Genomic DNA, 18656 nt, shown 5'->3' on the forward strand with positions numbered 1-18656 from the left:
TGAAATCTTGATATTAAGGGGTCTTTACACTAAGGGCTCCTTTTACAAAAGGTGCGCTAGTGTTTTTAGCGCACGCCCCGGATTAGCGTACGCTAGCCGAAAAACTACCACCTGCTTAAGAGGAGGCGGTTGTGGCTTGCCTGGGCGGCATTTTAGCTCATGTTAAGGCCCTAATGCATCGTAAAAGAAGCCCTAAAACTTTCTAAATACACTCTGTCCTCCATAATAATCCAAGCACCGTATTTTGCTATACACTAGCTTGTTTATTAGGATTTATTTACTGCCTTTTTGAAGGAGTTCAATCAAGACTACGGGACCCTCGGTGAAACTGCAGGGAAATACTTTTAAAACCAATAGGAGGAAATATTTTTTTTTTTCACTCGGAGAATAGTTAAGCTCTGGGACACGTTGCCAGAGGTGGTGGTAAGAGCAGATAGTGTAACTCACAGGTGTCAAAGCCCCTCCTCGAGGGCCGCAATCCAGTCGGGGTTTCAGGATTTCCCCAATGAATATGCATGAGATCTATTTGCATGCACTGCTTTCATTGTACGCTAATAGATCTCATGCATATTCACTGGGGACATCCTGAAACCCCGACTGGGTTGCGGCCCTCGAGGAGGGACTTTGACACCCCTGGTGTAACTGGTTTTAAGGAAGGTTTGGACAAGTTCCTGGAGAAAAAGTCCATAGTCTGTTATTGAGAAAGACATGGGGGAAGCCAATGCTTGCCCTGGATCGGTAGCATGGAATGGTGCTGGTATTTGGGATTCCAGAATCTCGCTATTCTTTGAGATTCTGTATGGAATGTTGTTACACCTTGGGTTTTGGCCAGGTACTAGTGACCTGGATTGGCCACCGTGAGAACGGGCTACTGATCTCGATAGACTGGTCTAACCCAGTAAGGCTATTCTTATGTTCTTAAGTGAACCAAGTGTAGGACAATGAAGCCATTGTAACATCACTGATGAGGTTGGCTCTGAGGCATTGTGGAATGAGGCATTATGACATCACAATCTCAGCTCTGGAATGTTGCTCTCATTTGGGTTCCAGAATTTTGCTATTTGAGATGCTGGAATGTTGCTACTCTTTGGGTTTTGGCCAGGTACTAGTGACCTGGATTGGCCACCGTGAGAACGGGCTACTGATCTCGATAGACTACTGGTCTGACCCAGTAAGGCTATTCTTATGTTCTTATTAAGGCGGTGTACAGCAAGAATAAGTCAAGCAATAGACAATTACAATAGTAACAACAATATTCAGATTACAATACAATGTCTGGCCGCGGGTAACTGACACCGTGTCATTCTCTACTGCATACCATAGATAGATACAATAAGAGGTTGGAAAATAAAGGACTAATTTGAAGAAAGTTGCACACAAGGTCAGACTGGTTCTAGAAAATCATCTCCTCTAGGGTAGGCGTGGCTAAACATGCCCTGCTCTAGTCTGTGCAACCCAGTGTCACTCCTTGTGTGTATGACTAGCAAGTTAGTTAGTTTTTCCATTGTCAAATTCTGCTGCAATAATCAAATAGATGGCGACCGAGCCATTCAGTTTAAGGGGTGCCGCTCTGCGAGTATATCTGATCCTAATTAGCTGAACTCGGAGCCCTCAAGTCTGTATCATTCACCTGACAGAACTCCCATTACACCTTCATCTACGTAGGCCAGGGGTGTCAAAGTCCCTCCTCGAGGGCCGCAATCCAGTCGGGTTTTCAGGATTTCCCCAATGAGTATGCATGAGATCTATTTGCATGCACTGCTTTTCATTGTATGCTAATAGATGTCGTGCATATTCATTGGGGAAATCCTGACAACCGGACTGGATTGCGGCCCTCCAGGAGGGACTCTGACACCCCTGACGTAGGCAAAGTTCTCGTACCAAAGTCCTTTCCCTGAAGTAGCAGCTTCTTTGATATTCATTATACTTAGAATCTGATTTGTAGAAAAAGGAAAAAAATAAAAATAAAAATTCTTGGTACCAGCCTGTTCTTGCAGGCTCCGCATGCCACCTCAGCAGCAATGTCAGCTCCTGCCGGCCTTATCTGGAAACTGATCCTAGATATTTCATATTTCATTCCCAAAGACAGTGGGCTGTCTCAGCAAATTAGACTTTCTTTTTAACTTTGGAAATGTCAGCTGTTGAAATATTTCTAGGGAGAAGCTCGTTATCAACCTTGTGCTTTCCTAGCTGTCTCCATGTCACTGCGTTCATTGTGTCGGCTGTAAATATGCTAGACTGTCCAAAATTGGATTTGTGGGGGGAGGTTCTGTGCTTAATGCAGGAGGTGGTAGATCGGAATGTGGAAAATGTAGTGTTGATTGATACAGCAAACACTGTACCAGTGTGTAAGAAGCCTCTTTCTGCCCTTGGGAAGTTCAGAGGAGTTACAAAATTATAACTGAAGAATTTCTCTGCCTAGGTTAGACCAAGATAGAGAAAAGAACCGGAGGATTGTGCAACACGAGGTCCAGAGATAAGGTGGTGATAAACGAACAGGCCAGTCTTAGAGTGCTGTACAAAGGGAGAAAGGCTAATGTACTTACCCTATGCGGGCGTGTGTGTGTGTTTGTGTGTGTGCATCTTTATTTTTAACTTCTTTTGTGTTTGAGCTATATTTGATAATCACATTTAAGAACAGAAGAATAGCCTTACTGGGTCAGGAGCAATGATCCATCAAGCCCTGTCGCCCGTTCTCACTAGAGAATGACACGGTGGTTGCTAGCCACGGGTAACCAGCCAAAACGGTAACCAAAAAAAAAGGTCACCGCGAGATCGGGGACAAGGCCATTCACCACCCCGTGGAGCAGTGAATGGTTAGCACGCGCGGTGAACGAGCGTTCGATCTGGCAGCTCCCTCTCTCCCACCAGCCATGCATCTCCCTCCCTCCCTCCCTCCTTTTCCCTTACCTTTTCTTGTTGAAACTGGCGATTTCTATAAGGCCATGAGCTGTATTACAGCCAGAGCCTTGAAGTTGCGTCGTGTTGTCTGCTCGAAAAATCTCCTCTGACACAACTTCTTGTTTCCGGTTGCATCGGAGGAGACTTTTCTAGCAGGCAACCCGACGCGACTTCAAGGCTTCGGCTGTAATACAGCGCATAGCCTTATACAAATTGCCAGTTTCACCACAAGAGAAGGTAAGAGGGAGGGAGGGAGAGAAATGCACGGCTGGCCGGCGGGAGGGAGCTGTGGACTGCGTGAAGGGTGCTGGAGGTGGGGGGGGATGGAGAGGAGAGGACGCTGAAGACGGGGACAGGGGGTGAAAGGGAGAGCGGGGACGGTGACGGAGCGGTGAAGGGGACGGCAGTGAGGGGGCGGTGAAGAGGATGGTGGTCCGGGGATGGGGCAGTGACGGGAACAGAAATTTTCCCTGTGTCATTCTCTAGTACACATCCCCATTGTCTGCTCCTAGCTCCTTTCTCTAACATGTTCCGTTTTTACAATATCGACCCCAGCTCCAGCCCCCTTCTCCCACCTACCCCTTTTTTTTCAGCCCCCTAGTTCCCTTCTCCTATTTGACCCCTTTTGCCTCTGAAGTGTGGCTTGGATGCTGGCCCAATGAAATCGGTTCCCATTCGCTCTGGAATACCGACAGCATATCGTGCGCCGAGACGCTTCCCTGCTCAGCGGTTCTATTGTACTGCGCATGCGTTTTAATGTGGCACAGAAGCACGGAGTTTCAATCGTAGTGCACATGCGCTAACTAAGGTATTATAGATGCAATAAAATTTCATAAAGTCATACTATAAACTCTGGCTGATGCCAACAGTATATAAACCGGCGAAAGGCAATCAGCCAGTACTAGCGCCTCTCCCTCTCTCTGGCCCTCTTCCCTGCTGGCATCCCCCACTGGCTGCTCAGGGCCCGTCTGGAGGGCCTTCGCGCTTGTGCATACGTTGACGTGATGACATCATGCAGGCGCGTGACACTGATCTAGACCCAGGGACAACCTGGGGTAAGTAGCATGGATTCTTGCAACCTTTTGGGATTCTGCTAGATACTTGTGACCTGGTTCGCCACTGCTAGAGAAGTAGGATATTGGGCTTTATGGACATTTTGTCTGACCTAGTATGACTGGCTAACTTTTTTCAGTTGGGCTCGTTGGCCTTGACCATTTTCCAGGGTGTTCATGACTCTTGATGCGCAAGAAAAAAAGATAGCAATAATTGTGATAGGCTGGCTTTGGGGAGGGGGAATCCCTGGAAAAAGATACAAAAATGATTAAGTTCATCCAAACCTTTGTCAAATAGGGGTGTACTCTTTAACACTTTTTCAAATTCTCATTCTTTTATTGAGAATCGCATAAGATTAACTTCTGTACTGACTGCGTTCACAGTGCAAGACATCGTATGTTTGTGGAAAGATTCTCAGCTGTTAAATTTTGACTTTTGGCGGCAAAACTTCTGCAATATATACAGGTATGAAGCTAATATCCAATCAACATAATGTAATATTTCATTTGATATGGAAACCCTTAAGGACTACTTAAGTGATATCTAAAGTATGGTAACATTGTTTTTATGACCATATTGTGTCTTTGTTTGATAATTGTTGGTCCTCTTTGGCATTCCTCCCAAGATGAATGCGATGTATAATTTGTAAAAAAAAACAGCGGTTTGCCCATGCATTCTGTCATGACTTGATTTCTTGATGTTACTATACTTCCTTTTTTATGAATGATTTTCTCATACCTGCCCTGATTGGCCAGCCTCACCCTCATTGAACCTGTCGCGCGATGCTTGCAACTGACAGGTTTTTGCATTCTTCTTAAGCCGTTGGCCAGTGTCTTTAAGTTTGTGGTTATACGCAGTGGTTTTGATCTTCGAACAGTGAGTAACAGAAAGTTTTCCTGGTACTTTTCTATATTTGTCTGCTGGGGAGCATAAATAATTTCTCTCTCAAGCATATTTGTTTTTATAGGATAGCCTTGAGTTTTGTCAAGGCCCTGAGGCAGTGGCGTTCTGCCACGAAACGATCGTCAGCTTGGCTGTGCGGTTTTTTTTTTTTGCTAATAGTGGTTTTTCCACAACCGTATTCCATTTGGCTTTTTTTTTGTTAAGCTCCTACCTGCTATTACTTACCACAGCAAAAGTTTTTTTTTGCCTATGATGCTTGGGTGGAAAAGTGTGGTTACACCTCCCCAGTAGTCTGAGGCTTTTTCTTTCACTTGTTATAATCATTTTGGGCACACCCAGGTTTGTCTTTAATGGAGTGAATTTTGCTGTTTATTTCTGTCCATTCCTCATTTTTTGAATATGTATAATTTGTATACATTTTTGATTCTGTGCTGTTCATGTTATATTATGAAAATATTAAAATAAAATATTGAACTTTAAATTAGAAAAAGAACAAAATAAATAGGAAATATATCCATTTTGTCTTACTGATTAGGGGTATTAGTCAGCGTTGTTAACATAGAAACATAGAAGATGACGGCAGAAAAGGGCTACAGCCCATCAAGTCTGCCCACTCTGCTTACCCACCCCCTGTCTGTGCCCTAATGACCCAATTTCCTTATCTTGACCCTCGTAGGGATCCCACATGGGTATCCCATTTATTCTTAAAGTCTGGCACGCTGTCTGCCTCGATCACCTGCACTGGAAGCTTGTTCCAATGATCAACCACTCTCTCTGTGAAGAAATACTTTCTGGTGTCGCCATTAAATTTTCCGCCCCTGAGTTTCAGCGGGTGCCCTCTTGTGGCCGAGGGTCCCTTGAGAAAGAAAATATCATCTTCCACTTCGATACATCCCGTGAGGTACTTAAATGTTTCGAAGTAGAAGATGATATCAACATTTCTAATGTCTCGGTTTTTATTCTCACTGAAAATTAGATTTAAGGTTTTTAAAGTTATTTCCAGTTTTTCTAAATTAAGGCAGGTTTACTTACCAAAACAGCTGGAAATGCATGCATCTCTCCAGCCCCCCCCCCCCCCTTCTTTGGCCTGAAGCTAAATGGATCCTCCTGGAACCATTTCAGAATTGTTAGAGGCACGTCTGCCTTGCAGATAACGAGAGACATATCCAATATTTTGAGCTCACATGACATCTCTTGCCAGCTAATGGAACATCAGGCCAATCTTATTGAAATACTGAAGTAAACAAACATCCACCCCGGTTTCTGGTGGTTTTCTGTAGCCTAGTACACATCGGGCAACTGGCCACAGCAACAGAGTGGGGGCTGGCAATAAGAAACAAACACGTTCACGTGGATACTGTAACCAGGAAGTGATGTCAGAAGGAGGGCTGAGGCCAGCGCAAGCGGCAGGTAGGAGGCGCTGCTCGCTGTCGGCGAAGATTTGAAGTGGGTGGGTGGAGAAGTGCCGGCGCCCCCCGAAAGAGTGCACCTGAAGCAGTCTGCCCCTTGCCCCCCTCACTATTCCACTGTGTGCTAATATTCCCATTAGTGCACGGCCATTTTTAAAACAAAATTACCGTGAAAGCACCAGCCGCTGCCTATCTTGTAGGACTCCTGTTTTATGTATGTGTTAACCAGTTAACATGCTATAATGTAGATGAGCTACCTGGCTAGTGCATGAACTCCCATTCTTTGCCTCCAACGTACACCCTCCGACAAATACAAAATATATTTTGCACACTAAACTAACATGTCCTGCATTAGACGTATCATTACAGCTTAATCAAAGGACCCCTTAGCCCATTCTGAATTGGTAGCCCACAATGCTCACGGTGGGTAAAAGCATTATTTGAAAAGAGATGCAGGAAATCTGTTCCCAAAGAGTTTATAATCTGAAGGGATTATTCTATAAGCCGCTGCCTAGCTGTATGCTGTAAGAACATGCATACATGGCGATTTTCTAGCGATTTCTGTGTGTATATGAACACATAACAGTATGCACTTAGTAAGCAGTTTTGTGTTATTCAGTATTAAAGTGAGAACATTCGATGGGGCATACTTTGCAGGTGGCTGCTAACATGAGAGGAGTTTGGGCAAAGGCGGCATAAGGCATACTATAATGTAAACATATTCATTAATAATCTGGGTACATGCATCACTAGTGTAATAAAGTGTGGAAGGGTTTAGCGGGGGTACCACCCAGCAACAGCACAGCAGGGATGTGGCTGGCAGGGATCTCTAAACCCCGCAGCTGAAGACTCTTGGCATCTCTCCTCCTCCCCCCCCCCCCCAGCGACCGTGGGGAAGGTCTCTTAACTGCACTCGTCTCTCCTCAGCATCTCTTAATCCTTCTATTCTTTGCCATCACCTAGCAGGGACGCTTACCAGCTGCTCATGCCAGTCCTGAACCCTTCCTCTGATGTAACTTCCTGTTGGTGGAACCAGGAAGTTATGTCAAACGGAAGGCTTGAGCTGTGGCAAGCAGTAGGTAGGAATCCCTGATCACTGCCAGTGAAGAATAGAATGCTTTAAGAGGTACTGGGGGGGAGTGCAGTTAAGAGATCCCCTTCCCCCCATTGTCATTCCTCACCTGGGGTTAGTCATAGGTTAATGAAAAATGACTTTAAAATTGCTATGCTGCTGGCTAGGTTACAACTTTTCAACCAAGTCAAAATTAGGAACTGTTGCAGTACACAGCTTGCCAAACATCTTTCAGATTCCAAAGCACTATCTGTTCTTCAGAGGAAATTCCACTATTTTTTTTTTTTTCTGTGATTGGCTTTAGTTCAAAACAGATGGACAGCATTTGTCGGTTTGCGCACGCTTCGAGTATATCTCCCTCATAAATATATTTTCTCTAGTTCACACGGACCCCCCAAAATCTGTTCCATTTAAATTAACAAATTGTGGGCTGCACCTTACCATGGGCAGGAAAAAGAATCCTAGCTGAGAAATTCAGGCAATATGTTTCTAGGCATTTAATCTAGAAGGTGGGGGTGGCGTATGTATGGAGGTTACTTTCGGTGGCCACCCCCAGCAAAAGACAAGATTTGATGAGAATAAAGATCACCATGAAAACTACAATTAGCAATTCACTTCCTTGCAATGCAACAGGAAATAAAGCTGAAATTAAAAAAAAACTATACAAAAATATGAGATTGTGGAAAGCAATGACCGCAAACGCCCACAGTCTAAGCAACAAAAATCAGGATCTGCAAGCCCTGATGTTAGAGGCAGACTTGGATATTGTTGCTATCACAAGAGATAAGGTTCAGTGACCTCCATGGATGAGACGCCAACTTACCGAGGTATAATCTTTTTAGGAAGGACAGAGATGGTTGAAAAGGTGGAGGACTGCAGCTCTCTATGTAAAGACAGATATTCAAGTGACTGAAGTACAGGAGAGCCTGGGGGAAAGGAAGAAGCGATATGGATTGTTTTGAAAACAGAAGATAGAACTTCTATCTACGTGGGTGTTGTCTACAGATCTCCGACTCGATCGCAGCAAATTGACAAAGATCTGATTACAAAAGTTGGGTAAGAAAGGAGAGGTGCTGATGCTGAGCGATTTCAACCTGCTGGATGTGAACTAGAAAGTTCCGTCTGTGGAATCGGAAAGAAGTAGGAAGATCGTGGATGCCTTTCAAGGGGTTCTGCTCAGACAAATGGTGACGGAACCTACGAAAGAAAAAGCAATACTGGATCTGGTGCTCACAAATGGAGAAAGTGTCTCTAATGTCCTAGTGGGGGCCCACCTGGGAAGTAGCAATCATCACACAGTTTGGTTCAATATAGCAGCCAAAATGGAGGATGGTCTCGCAAAATTCAGTCCTGGATTTCAAGTGTGCGGACTTTAGTAGCATGGGAGAGTACCTGAAGAAAGAGCTAATTGGATGGGAAGACATAAGAAGTGGAAAAGCAGTGGTCCAAGTTGAAACGTGAAATAAAAAGAGCTACTAACATTTATGGGAAGAAAATAAATAAAAATAAGAGAAAAAGGAATCCGATATGGTTCTCCAAACTAGTGGCAGAAAAAAATAAAGGCAAAAGAATTGGTGTTCATAAAATATTTAAAAAAATTCAAGTAGAGGAGTACAGAAAGGAATATCAGATGAAACTGAAAGAAGTCAAGACAGAGATATGTGTGGTGAAAGCGCAAGTGGAAGAGTAAATGGCTATAAATATAAAAAAGGGAGCCAAAATTTTTTTTCTGGTATATTAGTGAAAGGAGAAAGGCGAAAAAATGGAACTACGAGACGGAAAGAAGGTATGAACCACTATGTGGAGAGTGATGAGGACAAAGCAAACGTGCTAAACAAATACTTCTGCTCGGTATTCAAGGACTGCGATTGGTTAGCAAAGTTACACCTGAGAATGGAATGGATACCGCACTGTTCATGGAAGAATCTGTTTATGAACAACTTGAAAAACTGAAGGTGGACAAAGCTATGGGACCGGACGGGATCCATCGCAGGATATTGAGGGAGCTCCAAGAGGTTCTGGTGGGTCCTCTTAAAATTTATTCAATAAATCTTTAGAGATGGGAGAGGTTCCGCCGGACTGGAGAAGAGCGGATGTGGTCCCTCTTCACAAAAGTGGTTGTAGATATGAAGCGGGAAACTACGGGCCAGTAAGCCTCACTTCAGTTACTGGAAAAATAATGGAAATTTTGCTGATGGAAAGGATGGTGAAATTCTTAGAATCTAATAGATTACAAGATCCGAGGCAACATGGGTTTACTAAAGGTAAATCATGCCAAACAAATCTGATTGAACTCTTTGACTGGGTGATCAGAGAATTGGATCAAGGACTTGCGCTATATGTAACTTACTTAGATTTCAGCAAAGCCTTTGACAAGGTTCCTCAGAGGAGGCTCTCAAACAAACTCCATGGGCTGATGTTAGAGCACAAAGTGGTGAACTGGATGAGAAGCTGGTGGACGGACAGATGCCAGACTGTGGTGGTTAATGGAATTCGCCCGGAGGAGGGAAAGGTGAGTAGTGGAGTGCCTCAGGGATTGGTGCTGGGACCAATTCTGTTCAATATGTTTGTGAGCAACATTGCTGAAGGGTTAGAAGGTAAGGTTAGCCTTTTTGCAGATGATACCAAGATTTGCAACAGAGTGGACATGCTGGAGGGAATGAAAAATATGAAAAAGGATCTGCAAAAAAGTTAAAAGAATGGTCTAATGTTTGACAACTAAAATTCAATGCAGAAAAGTGCAGAGTGATGCATTTGAGGGGTAGAAATCCGAGGGAGCTGTTTGTGCTAGGAGGTGTGAGGCTGCTAAGCACTGATAGAGAGAGGGACCTTGGGGTGATTGTGTCCGAGGATCTAAAGGCACCTAAACAGTGTGATAAGGCAGTGGCTATAGCCATTAGGATGCTAGACTGTATAGAAGGGAAGTGTTGATACCCCTATATAGGTCATTGGTGAGGCCACCCTTGGAGTATTGTGTTCAGTATTGGAGGTCGTATCTGGTGAAGGATATAAAGACTTGAAGTGGTCCAGAGGAAGGAGTTTGAACCAAAAGGAGTATGAGAAGAGACTGGAAGACTATGTATACTTTGGAGGAGAGGAGGGACAGGGAAGATATGATATAGACGTTTAAATACTTGAAAGGTATTAATATAGAACCAAATCTTTCCCAGAGAAGAGGAAATAGTAAAACTAGAGGGCATAATTTGAGGTTGCAGGAAGGCTCAGGAGCAATATTAGGAAATTCTTTTTCACAGAAAGGGTGGTAGATGCTTGGAATGCCCTCCCGAAGGAAGTGGTGGAGAGGAAAACGGTGATGGAATTCAAAAAAGCTTGGGATAAACATAGAGGATCTCTAATTAGAAAACAAAGGATGTAAATTAAAGAACTAAGGCCGGTACTGGACAGAGTTGCACGGTCTGTGGCCCATATGTGATGATTTGGTGTAGGATGGGCTGGGGAAGGAATCAAGGGGAACTCCACTAACTTGGAACATGAGGATGTTACTGGCCAGACTTTATGGTAGATATCCTGCAAACAGGATGGTTGGACAGGCTAGAGAGAGCTTGGACATCAACTTCAGCATTTGGAGGACAATACCAGGTGAACTTTACAGTCTATGACCCAGAAATATCTAAGAAGAGACAAGTTAATTTAATCATGTGTTTTTAATGGGTAGAACTAATGGGCAGACTGGATGCACTGTTCAGGTCTTTATCTGCCATCATTTACTATGTTACCTGGCAGAAACCCAAAGAGTAGCAACATTCCAGAGCTCATATTGTGATGTCATAATGCCTCATTCCACAAGTGCCTAAGAGCTAACCTCAGCAGTGATGTCACAATGGCTTGATTAGATGGAACTTCAGCATTTGGAACCCTGGACATTACTAGGTGGACTTTACAGTCTATGACCTAGAAATATCAAAGAAGAGACAAGTTAATCTAATCATGTATTTTTAATGGGTTTAACTAATGGGCAGACTGGATGGACCGTTCAGGTCTTTATCTGCCGTCATTTACTATGTTACCTGGCAAAAACCCAAAGAGTAGCAATATTCCAGAGCTTAGATTGTCATGTCATAATGTCTCATTCCGCCAATACCAACCTCAGCAGTGATGTCACAATGGCTTGATTACCGTATTTTCACGCAGATAACGCGCACCCGTGTATAACGCGCACACGGGTATAGCGCGCAGAAACCACGATATTATGTATAAAAACTTTTGTATACCACGCTCACGGGTATAACGCGCATGCTGCCCGACTGTCCTTTCGCCCACCCCGACTCTCCTCTGGCCACCCCGACTCTCCTTTCGCCCGCCCCGACTCTCCTCTGGCCACCCCGACTCTCCTTTCGCCTTCCCCGACTCTCCGTGCGCTGTCCCGACTCTCCGTTTACCCGCCCTGCCCTGCCCCCCCCCCAGCAGGACCACTCGCACCCCCACCCCGAAGGACCGCCTACTCCCCGACAATATCGGGCCAGAAGGGAGCCCAAACCCTCCTGGCCACGGCGACCCCCTACCCCCACCCCGCACTACATTACGGGCAGGAGGGATCCCAGGCCCTCCTGCCCTCGACGCAAACCCCCCTCCCTCCAACGACCGCCCCCCCCCAAGAACCTCCGACCGCCCCCTCATAAATGCTTTTATTAGAAGCTTATGGCTTGCCCACTAAATATCCTCCCTTCTGGAAGACACAGCAGAGAGTCTAATAAGAGCCCACGAGATACAAAAGTTTTTCTACATAGTTCCCACCCCGCCCGACGCCCGATTCACCCCCCCAGCCGGACCGCTCGCACCCCCCCCCCCGAACGACCGCTCGCACGCGCTCCCACCCGCACCCGCGATCGGAGCAAGAGGGAGCCCAAGCCCTCTTGCCCGGCCGACTCCCCGACAATATCGGGCCAGGAGGGAGCCCAAACCCTCCTGGCCACGGCAACCCCCTACCCCCACCCCGCACTACATTACGGGCAGGAGGGATCCCAGGCCCTCCTGCCCTCGACGCAAACCCCCCTCCCTCCAACGACCGCCCCCCCCAAGAACCTCCGACCGCCCCCCCAGCCGACCCGCGACCCCCCTGGCTGACCCCCACGACACCCCCACCCCCCTTCCCCGTACCTTTGGTAGTTGGCCGGACAGACGGGAGCCAAACCCGCCTGTCCGGCAGGCAGCCAACGATGGAATGAGGCCGGATTGGCCCATCCGTCCCAAAGCTCCGCCTACTGGTGGGGCCTAAGGCGCGTGGGCCAATCAGAATAGGCCCTGGAGCCTTAGGTCCCACCTGGGGGCGTGGCCTGAGGCACATGGGCCCAACCCGACCATGTGCCTCAGGCCACGCCCCCAGGTGGGACCTAAGGCTCCAGGGCCTATTCTGATTGGCCCACACGCCTTAGGCCCCACCAGTAGGCGGAGCTTTGGGACGGATGGGCCAATCCGGCCTCATTCCGTCGTTGGCTGCCTGCCGGACAGGCGGGTTTGGCTCCCGTCTGTCCGGCCAACTACCAAAGGTACGGGGAAGGGGGGTGGGGGTGTCGTGGGGGTCGGCCAGGGGGGTCGCGGGTCGGCTGGGGGGGCGGTCGGAGGTTCTTGGGGGGGGGGCGGTCGTTGGAGGGAGGGGGGTTTGCGTCGAGGGCAGGAGGGCCTGGGATCCCTCCTGCCCGTAATGTAGTGCGGGGTGGGGGTAGGGGGTCGCCGTGGCCAGGAGGGTTTGGGCTCCCTCCTGGCCCGATATTGTCGGGGAGTCGGCCGGGCAAGAGGGCTTGGGCTCCCTCTTGCTCCGATCGCGGGTGCGGGTGGGAGCGCGTGCGAGCGGTCGTTTGGGGTGGGGGTGCGAGCGGTCCTGCTGGGGGGGTGAATCGGGCGTCGGGCGGGGTGGGAACTATGTAGAAAAACTTTTGTATACCGCGCTCACGCGTATAACGCACGAGGGGTATGCGCGGTAGGTAAAAACGCGTATAACGCGCGTTATATGCGTGAAAATACGGTAGATGGCAAATTCAGCAGTTGGAACCTAAGACAATACCAGGTGAACTTTACAGTCTATGACCCAGAAATATCAAAGAAGAGAAAAATTAATTTAATCATGTATTTTTAATAAGTTTATCTAATGGGCAGACTGGATGGACCGTTCAGGTCTTTTTATCTGCTGTCATTTACTAACAATTCTTAAGAGGTACTTTTTTTTCTCACAACACTGATTTTTTTTTAGGGACTCAAAGTAGCCACAAGGCATCAATGTCATTTATTATAATAATGGCATACTGCCATATTTTGGCCAGTTCTGGTACTACAAATGGAAAAGAGATTCCCTCTGATTTCTGGCTATGTTTCTGGGAAATCATTAGCAATCTGATTGGAGCTCTTGGGGCAATTCTAAATGGCCTCCCAAAAATACTTGCAAATTTTACATTTAAAAGACGTCGCCTTATCAATTTTGCAAGAAATTACTTTACTCGGAGCAACATACATTTTGCATTGATATCTCCATGACTTTGAGGTTCCTAGGCAGGACCCAAATGAATGGAATTAAAGCCAGTCAGTATTGGCTGTGATGCGCTAAAACATGAAGAAATAATAATCATTAAGGTAATTAGGGGGGGAAGGGCATATATTGTTATAGTAATACTAATTGTATTTAAGTGCTTATTTATTATTACTGATGTGAACATTGTGTTGCACTTTTTGTTAGTAATAAAAACTAATAAAGAATTTAAAAAAAAAGAAATATGAGCATGTTTCGCCCGTGTTAAAACACGGGGCGCTTGGGGCGGTAGTGTACCCCCGTACCCTCCTCTCTGTGCCCCCACCACTCCTTCCGTGCACCCCTTGCTACACTCTTGGCACTCCCTCCCCGTACCCTTTTTAAATTTTCACCAGCGGGAATAGCTGCTCCAGCCTGCTACGCGCGCCAGCACTGGCTTTCCCTCTGACCCCGCGACCCGGAAGTGATTTCACAGAGGCGACAGGCCGCCGCGAGCAGCAGGCTGGCGAAGTTGCTCGCGCTGGCATAGACTTTGGGGTCCTTGTAGTAAGGCGCACTAGCCATTTTAGCGCACGCTAAATATTGGCATGCGCTAAACACTAACGCGTCCGTTATAGTCTATGGACGCATTAGTGTTTAGCGCATGCCTTAGAAAAAGGACCCCTTAAAGACTTATGGGGGGAGGGTGGCATGAGGTGCAGGTGCCCCCACCAAGACGGAGCCTGGGGCTGTCTGCAACCCCCCCCCTACCCCGCCACTGACTCCACTCACGAGTATACCTTCTTGCACTTACGTTATAACACTTACCCACTTTAGCTCTTACACGCTCTCTTATAGAACTGTATATAGTGCACTTGCATGTACAAATGTTATTGAAAGCCCACTTATATGCGTAGGACACACTGAACTGCCTTTAAATATTTTACAACCATCAAACTGAGCCTCATCTTACAGAGAACAGAGACATCCAGGAGAACACATGGATTTACCGGCAAGTGCAATGGGAACAGCCCTTTTACAAATGTGCACATACCCAGCAGCTTCCATGCCGAAATGTTATGCCTAACATCGGGAAACGGTGGTGCCACTGCCCTAGTGACTGAATAAACGAGGCTGCAGTTTTAATTGGGGTTCGGATTACAGCTGGGAATCAACGCCACCCTTGTCCATAAAATGCAGCTCCTTCAAAACGCCACTCTAAGACTCATTTTCCAACCGAAAATATACAACTCGGTCTCCGCTTACCTGAAAGAACTTCACTAACTACCCATCCCATCCCGAATAAAATTCAAAACATCACGCATCATACAGCACACACTCGACGGAAACTCGGCTGCACCACTTATTCACCTGTTCTCCACGGTGTGGCCCGCCTCACGCAGAAATCTTAACAGGATACAACTGAACCTCCCCCCCCCCCAACAAAGAATATTCCACTCCAGGCTCACTTTCTTGGGAGCCAAAAATTTGAAACGACCTCACCGAAACTGTCAGAACAGAATCTAACTACGTCACATTTTGGAATTTGATGCCTGAACTCTACATGAATCGGAGTCCAACTACCTCAATCCCTCCATCAACTACGCCACTACTCGCCAACTAATGAAGATCGACATGTACAATGCATCCATCTCCGCTCGGACCAAAGGTCTTTGACTTAAGTAATACTCCCCTACATAGAAATGGTTCCCTGTTATTAAGAATCTTCAAACTGTAATGTCTAGGTATTGTCTTATTCGCAATCTCCCGCTAAATCCTTCCACTAAATCCCTCCTTGGTCCTTTTGTGTTCTAATATATTTTTCTTTCTTGCTGTAAGTCCCCTAGAGCCTATATAGGTGTTGCGCAATGCGCAAATACCAGATTAGATTAGATTAGGTAGACATAAACCACGTGGGATTAAGGAGAAGGACTTGTTAAATCCTTTGTGTGTAAAGTCCTGGCACAAATGAGCACATTTTTAAAACCTTGCTTTTAGGTATATCCGTGAAATCCATGTGATTTTAATCCCACCTAAATCATGCAGAAACCATGCCCCCTGAGATCTCTGCAAGATCACCATGTGTAATTAGTAGCTCTCTGGAACTGATATTTACATGTCAATGTGATACACATGTGTAAATGCTGCTATTCATATGTGGATATGTTTCTAAAATAGTGGTGTAGCCAGACCTGCTATTTTGGGTGGGCTCTTAAGACTCCCCTCCCCCAACTGTATTCAAAATCTCTCCTGCCTCCCCAAACCCCCCTCCTCCCCTTGATTATATAAAGTATGGGTTATTTTTATCTTCCACTCTGCCCCCACATTTAAATCTCTCCCTCTCCCTTTCTTCTCATCCCTTCTGCCCTTGGTCCCAACATATCTGCGTCTCTCTCCCCCACCCACGTCCCAGGAACTCCCTCTTTCTCCGATTCTCCTCTCTGGTGTTACCTGAGGCATCACCTAAGGCATCACCAGCAGCAATTCATATTCACTGCCTTGCCAGCCCCACAGCTTTCCGCTGCCACATTCCACCCTCACTGATGTCATTTCCTGTTTCTTTTCTGGCAGGATGTGGAAGAGGAAGCCTGCATGGTCCCTCAGGCAGTGAATATGAATTGATGCTGCCACTGGCAATGCCTTGAAAGTACGCCAGCGAGGGATGGGGGTGGTTTAAAGAGGGGAACCGATGCTGGGTCGCTAATGGCGGACAGGGAGAAAGGGAAGTGAGGGACCCAATCAAGTCCACTTCTTAAAATGCTGCCTATTTCCTGTAAGTTACAAGACAGCCCCACACAATCAAGACAAACCTTATTTTAAGAAAATGCTTTTTATATGAAGCCTCAGTCAACGGATTGCCCTTTACTATAAATAAGAGCAAGTCTGCCCTGCTTACCAATTATGACTGTGTTGTCATCAGTTATAAGCAACTTGCTGTGTACATAGATCAGCTCAGTGACGAGTTTTCCTTCCAACTCTGCATAAGTTCGAAGCCCACAGAATGAGATGTAATTCATCCACTGATCACCAACTGCAGCGAAGAAGACATTGGAACAACACTTTATTTATTCATTAAGATTTTATTTACCATCCTTTTTTTGTTTTTAATTCACCCAAGGAGGTGTTCAGCAAGAATAAAGTGTACACAGGCAGAGCAGTAGAAATATTCAAATATGCTACTTAAATTATTAACTTAATACACAATAAAACATTTGAATAGACGGCATAGGCTGGAAGCAAAAGTGGAACACATGGATAACATTTTTACAAGGATTTCTTTTTCACAGATGCATTTATAGGAAGCGGATGGAAAGAAACAAGAACGTCTGCCACAAAAAAAACTGAGGTGTTTTCCAAATTCCCTCCTACATTTCTGCAGATTTAACTTTGGAGTAGCAGAATTGTCATTGCAGAAGTGCTGAGGAAGACTGCAAGCATCTTAAAGTGTGTTGAGAGAGGACTAGGACAGCTTGTGAAAAGCTAAAGCGTGAAGGACCCGATGCGTGATTCCAGCAGATAAACTGAAAGCAGATCCAAAGGGTCCTATTGAAGCTGAAATTTAAATCCATTTAATTTAATACAAAGTTTATAACCCACCACATTTGGTCCTAAAAACCATGCAGACTGGGGAAATGTGGCCATTTGGGCTCTACCTGGATGTTTCAGACAAAGGTCTTGCCCCGATATAGTTGTGAAACGTAATACCGAGTTTCCCCCAAAATAAGCCCTAGCATGATTTTTGGATTAGGTCCTAATATAAGCCCTACCCCAAAAATAAGCCCTAGTTAAGATCCATCCCTCCCATTCCTTTGTTCATCGGAACCTCACCGACGGCCTTACATACCTCCAAAGCCTCAAGAACAGCGGCAGCGCTCTGAACAGGCTGCTTTGCGAGTTCGCAGCCGTCCCTGCCGGGGCCTTCCCTCTGCCGCTTCATCAGTGACACGGCAGAGGTAAGGCCCCGGTGGGGAAGGCTGCGAACTCGCGAAGCAGCCCATTCAGAGCGCTGCCACCGCTGTGGTTTTGGAGGCTTCGGAGGTATGTCAGGGGTGCAATACTGAAACCAACCTGAGGAGTGAGGAGGAAGCAGGAAAGGAGATTGGGCCCATGGGAGGGAGGGAAGGTGGGTGGGAAAGAGGGACGACTTAGTGCACAGGAAAGGAAAGGTAGAGGGTGAGACATGCTACACATGAAGTGAGAGGGAGAGACATACAGCACAGGAAGGGAGAGGCCTCGGAAGAGACATGCTGCACACAAAGGGAAGGAAAAGGGAGAGCTATACTGTGTTTCCCCATAAATAAGCCCTAGTGCGTTTTTTGGAGCACAAATTAATATAAGACCCTGTCTTATTTTCAGGGAAAATGGTATGTTGTACTTGCTGCTGCTTTCTGGTCCTCATTAGGCCCAGTGAGGAAAATAAACCAACAAGGGGTTCAGGAAATACTGAAAAATGTTCCTAGTGCAATCTGGCACAAGATTACAGAAAAAAAATACAAAAAAAAACCCAACACCACAAAAAACCCCCACCAACTTCTCATTAAATTCAATAGAACTCTGTACGCTATCCACCTACCCCAAACATTTAGGAGGTAATTCTATAAGGAGCCACCTAGTTTTGGGTGGTTGGAAAACATGTAAATCTAGTCATTTGCATGGTGAAGTGGCCATTTATGCAAGTAAATGACTTCTGAAAGAATACCAGCTAGGGGAAAAGTACACACCATGACTTCATGACGCATACTTTTGCCAGGAGGCATGTGCGGAGTTTGAGAGAGATGTTGATAGAGCCCAAAGGTTTGGTCCCTTACTACACAATCTACCTCAGGTTATAGCATTTGAAATCAGGAGACTCCTTAAC

The 18656-nt window shown here is 46.1% G+C and overlaps 1 protein-coding gene across 5 annotated transcripts in view; it reads right to left on the reverse strand.

Annotated features, from left to right (window-relative positions):
- PLD1 (phospholipase D1) overlaps nucleotides 1-18656 on the reverse strand; it is a 241689-nt gene that overhangs the window by 17105 nt on the left and 205928 nt on the right. For all 5 annotated transcript variants that reach the window (XM_033958771.1, XM_033958772.1, XM_033958770.1 and 2 more), the window contains one exon: nucleotides 16695-16829. In XM_033958771.1, coding sequence (XP_033814662.1) covers nucleotides 16695-16829 — 135 coding nt within the window. The remainder of the gene's footprint in view (nucleotides 1-16694; nucleotides 16830-18656) is intronic.

Source organism: Geotrypetes seraphini, chromosome 9, assembly GCF_902459505.1.
Source record: "Geotrypetes seraphini chromosome 9, aGeoSer1.1, whole genome shotgun sequence".
NCBI classification, from domain to species: domain Eukaryota; kingdom Metazoa; phylum Chordata; class Amphibia; order Gymnophiona; family Dermophiidae; genus Geotrypetes; species Geotrypetes seraphini.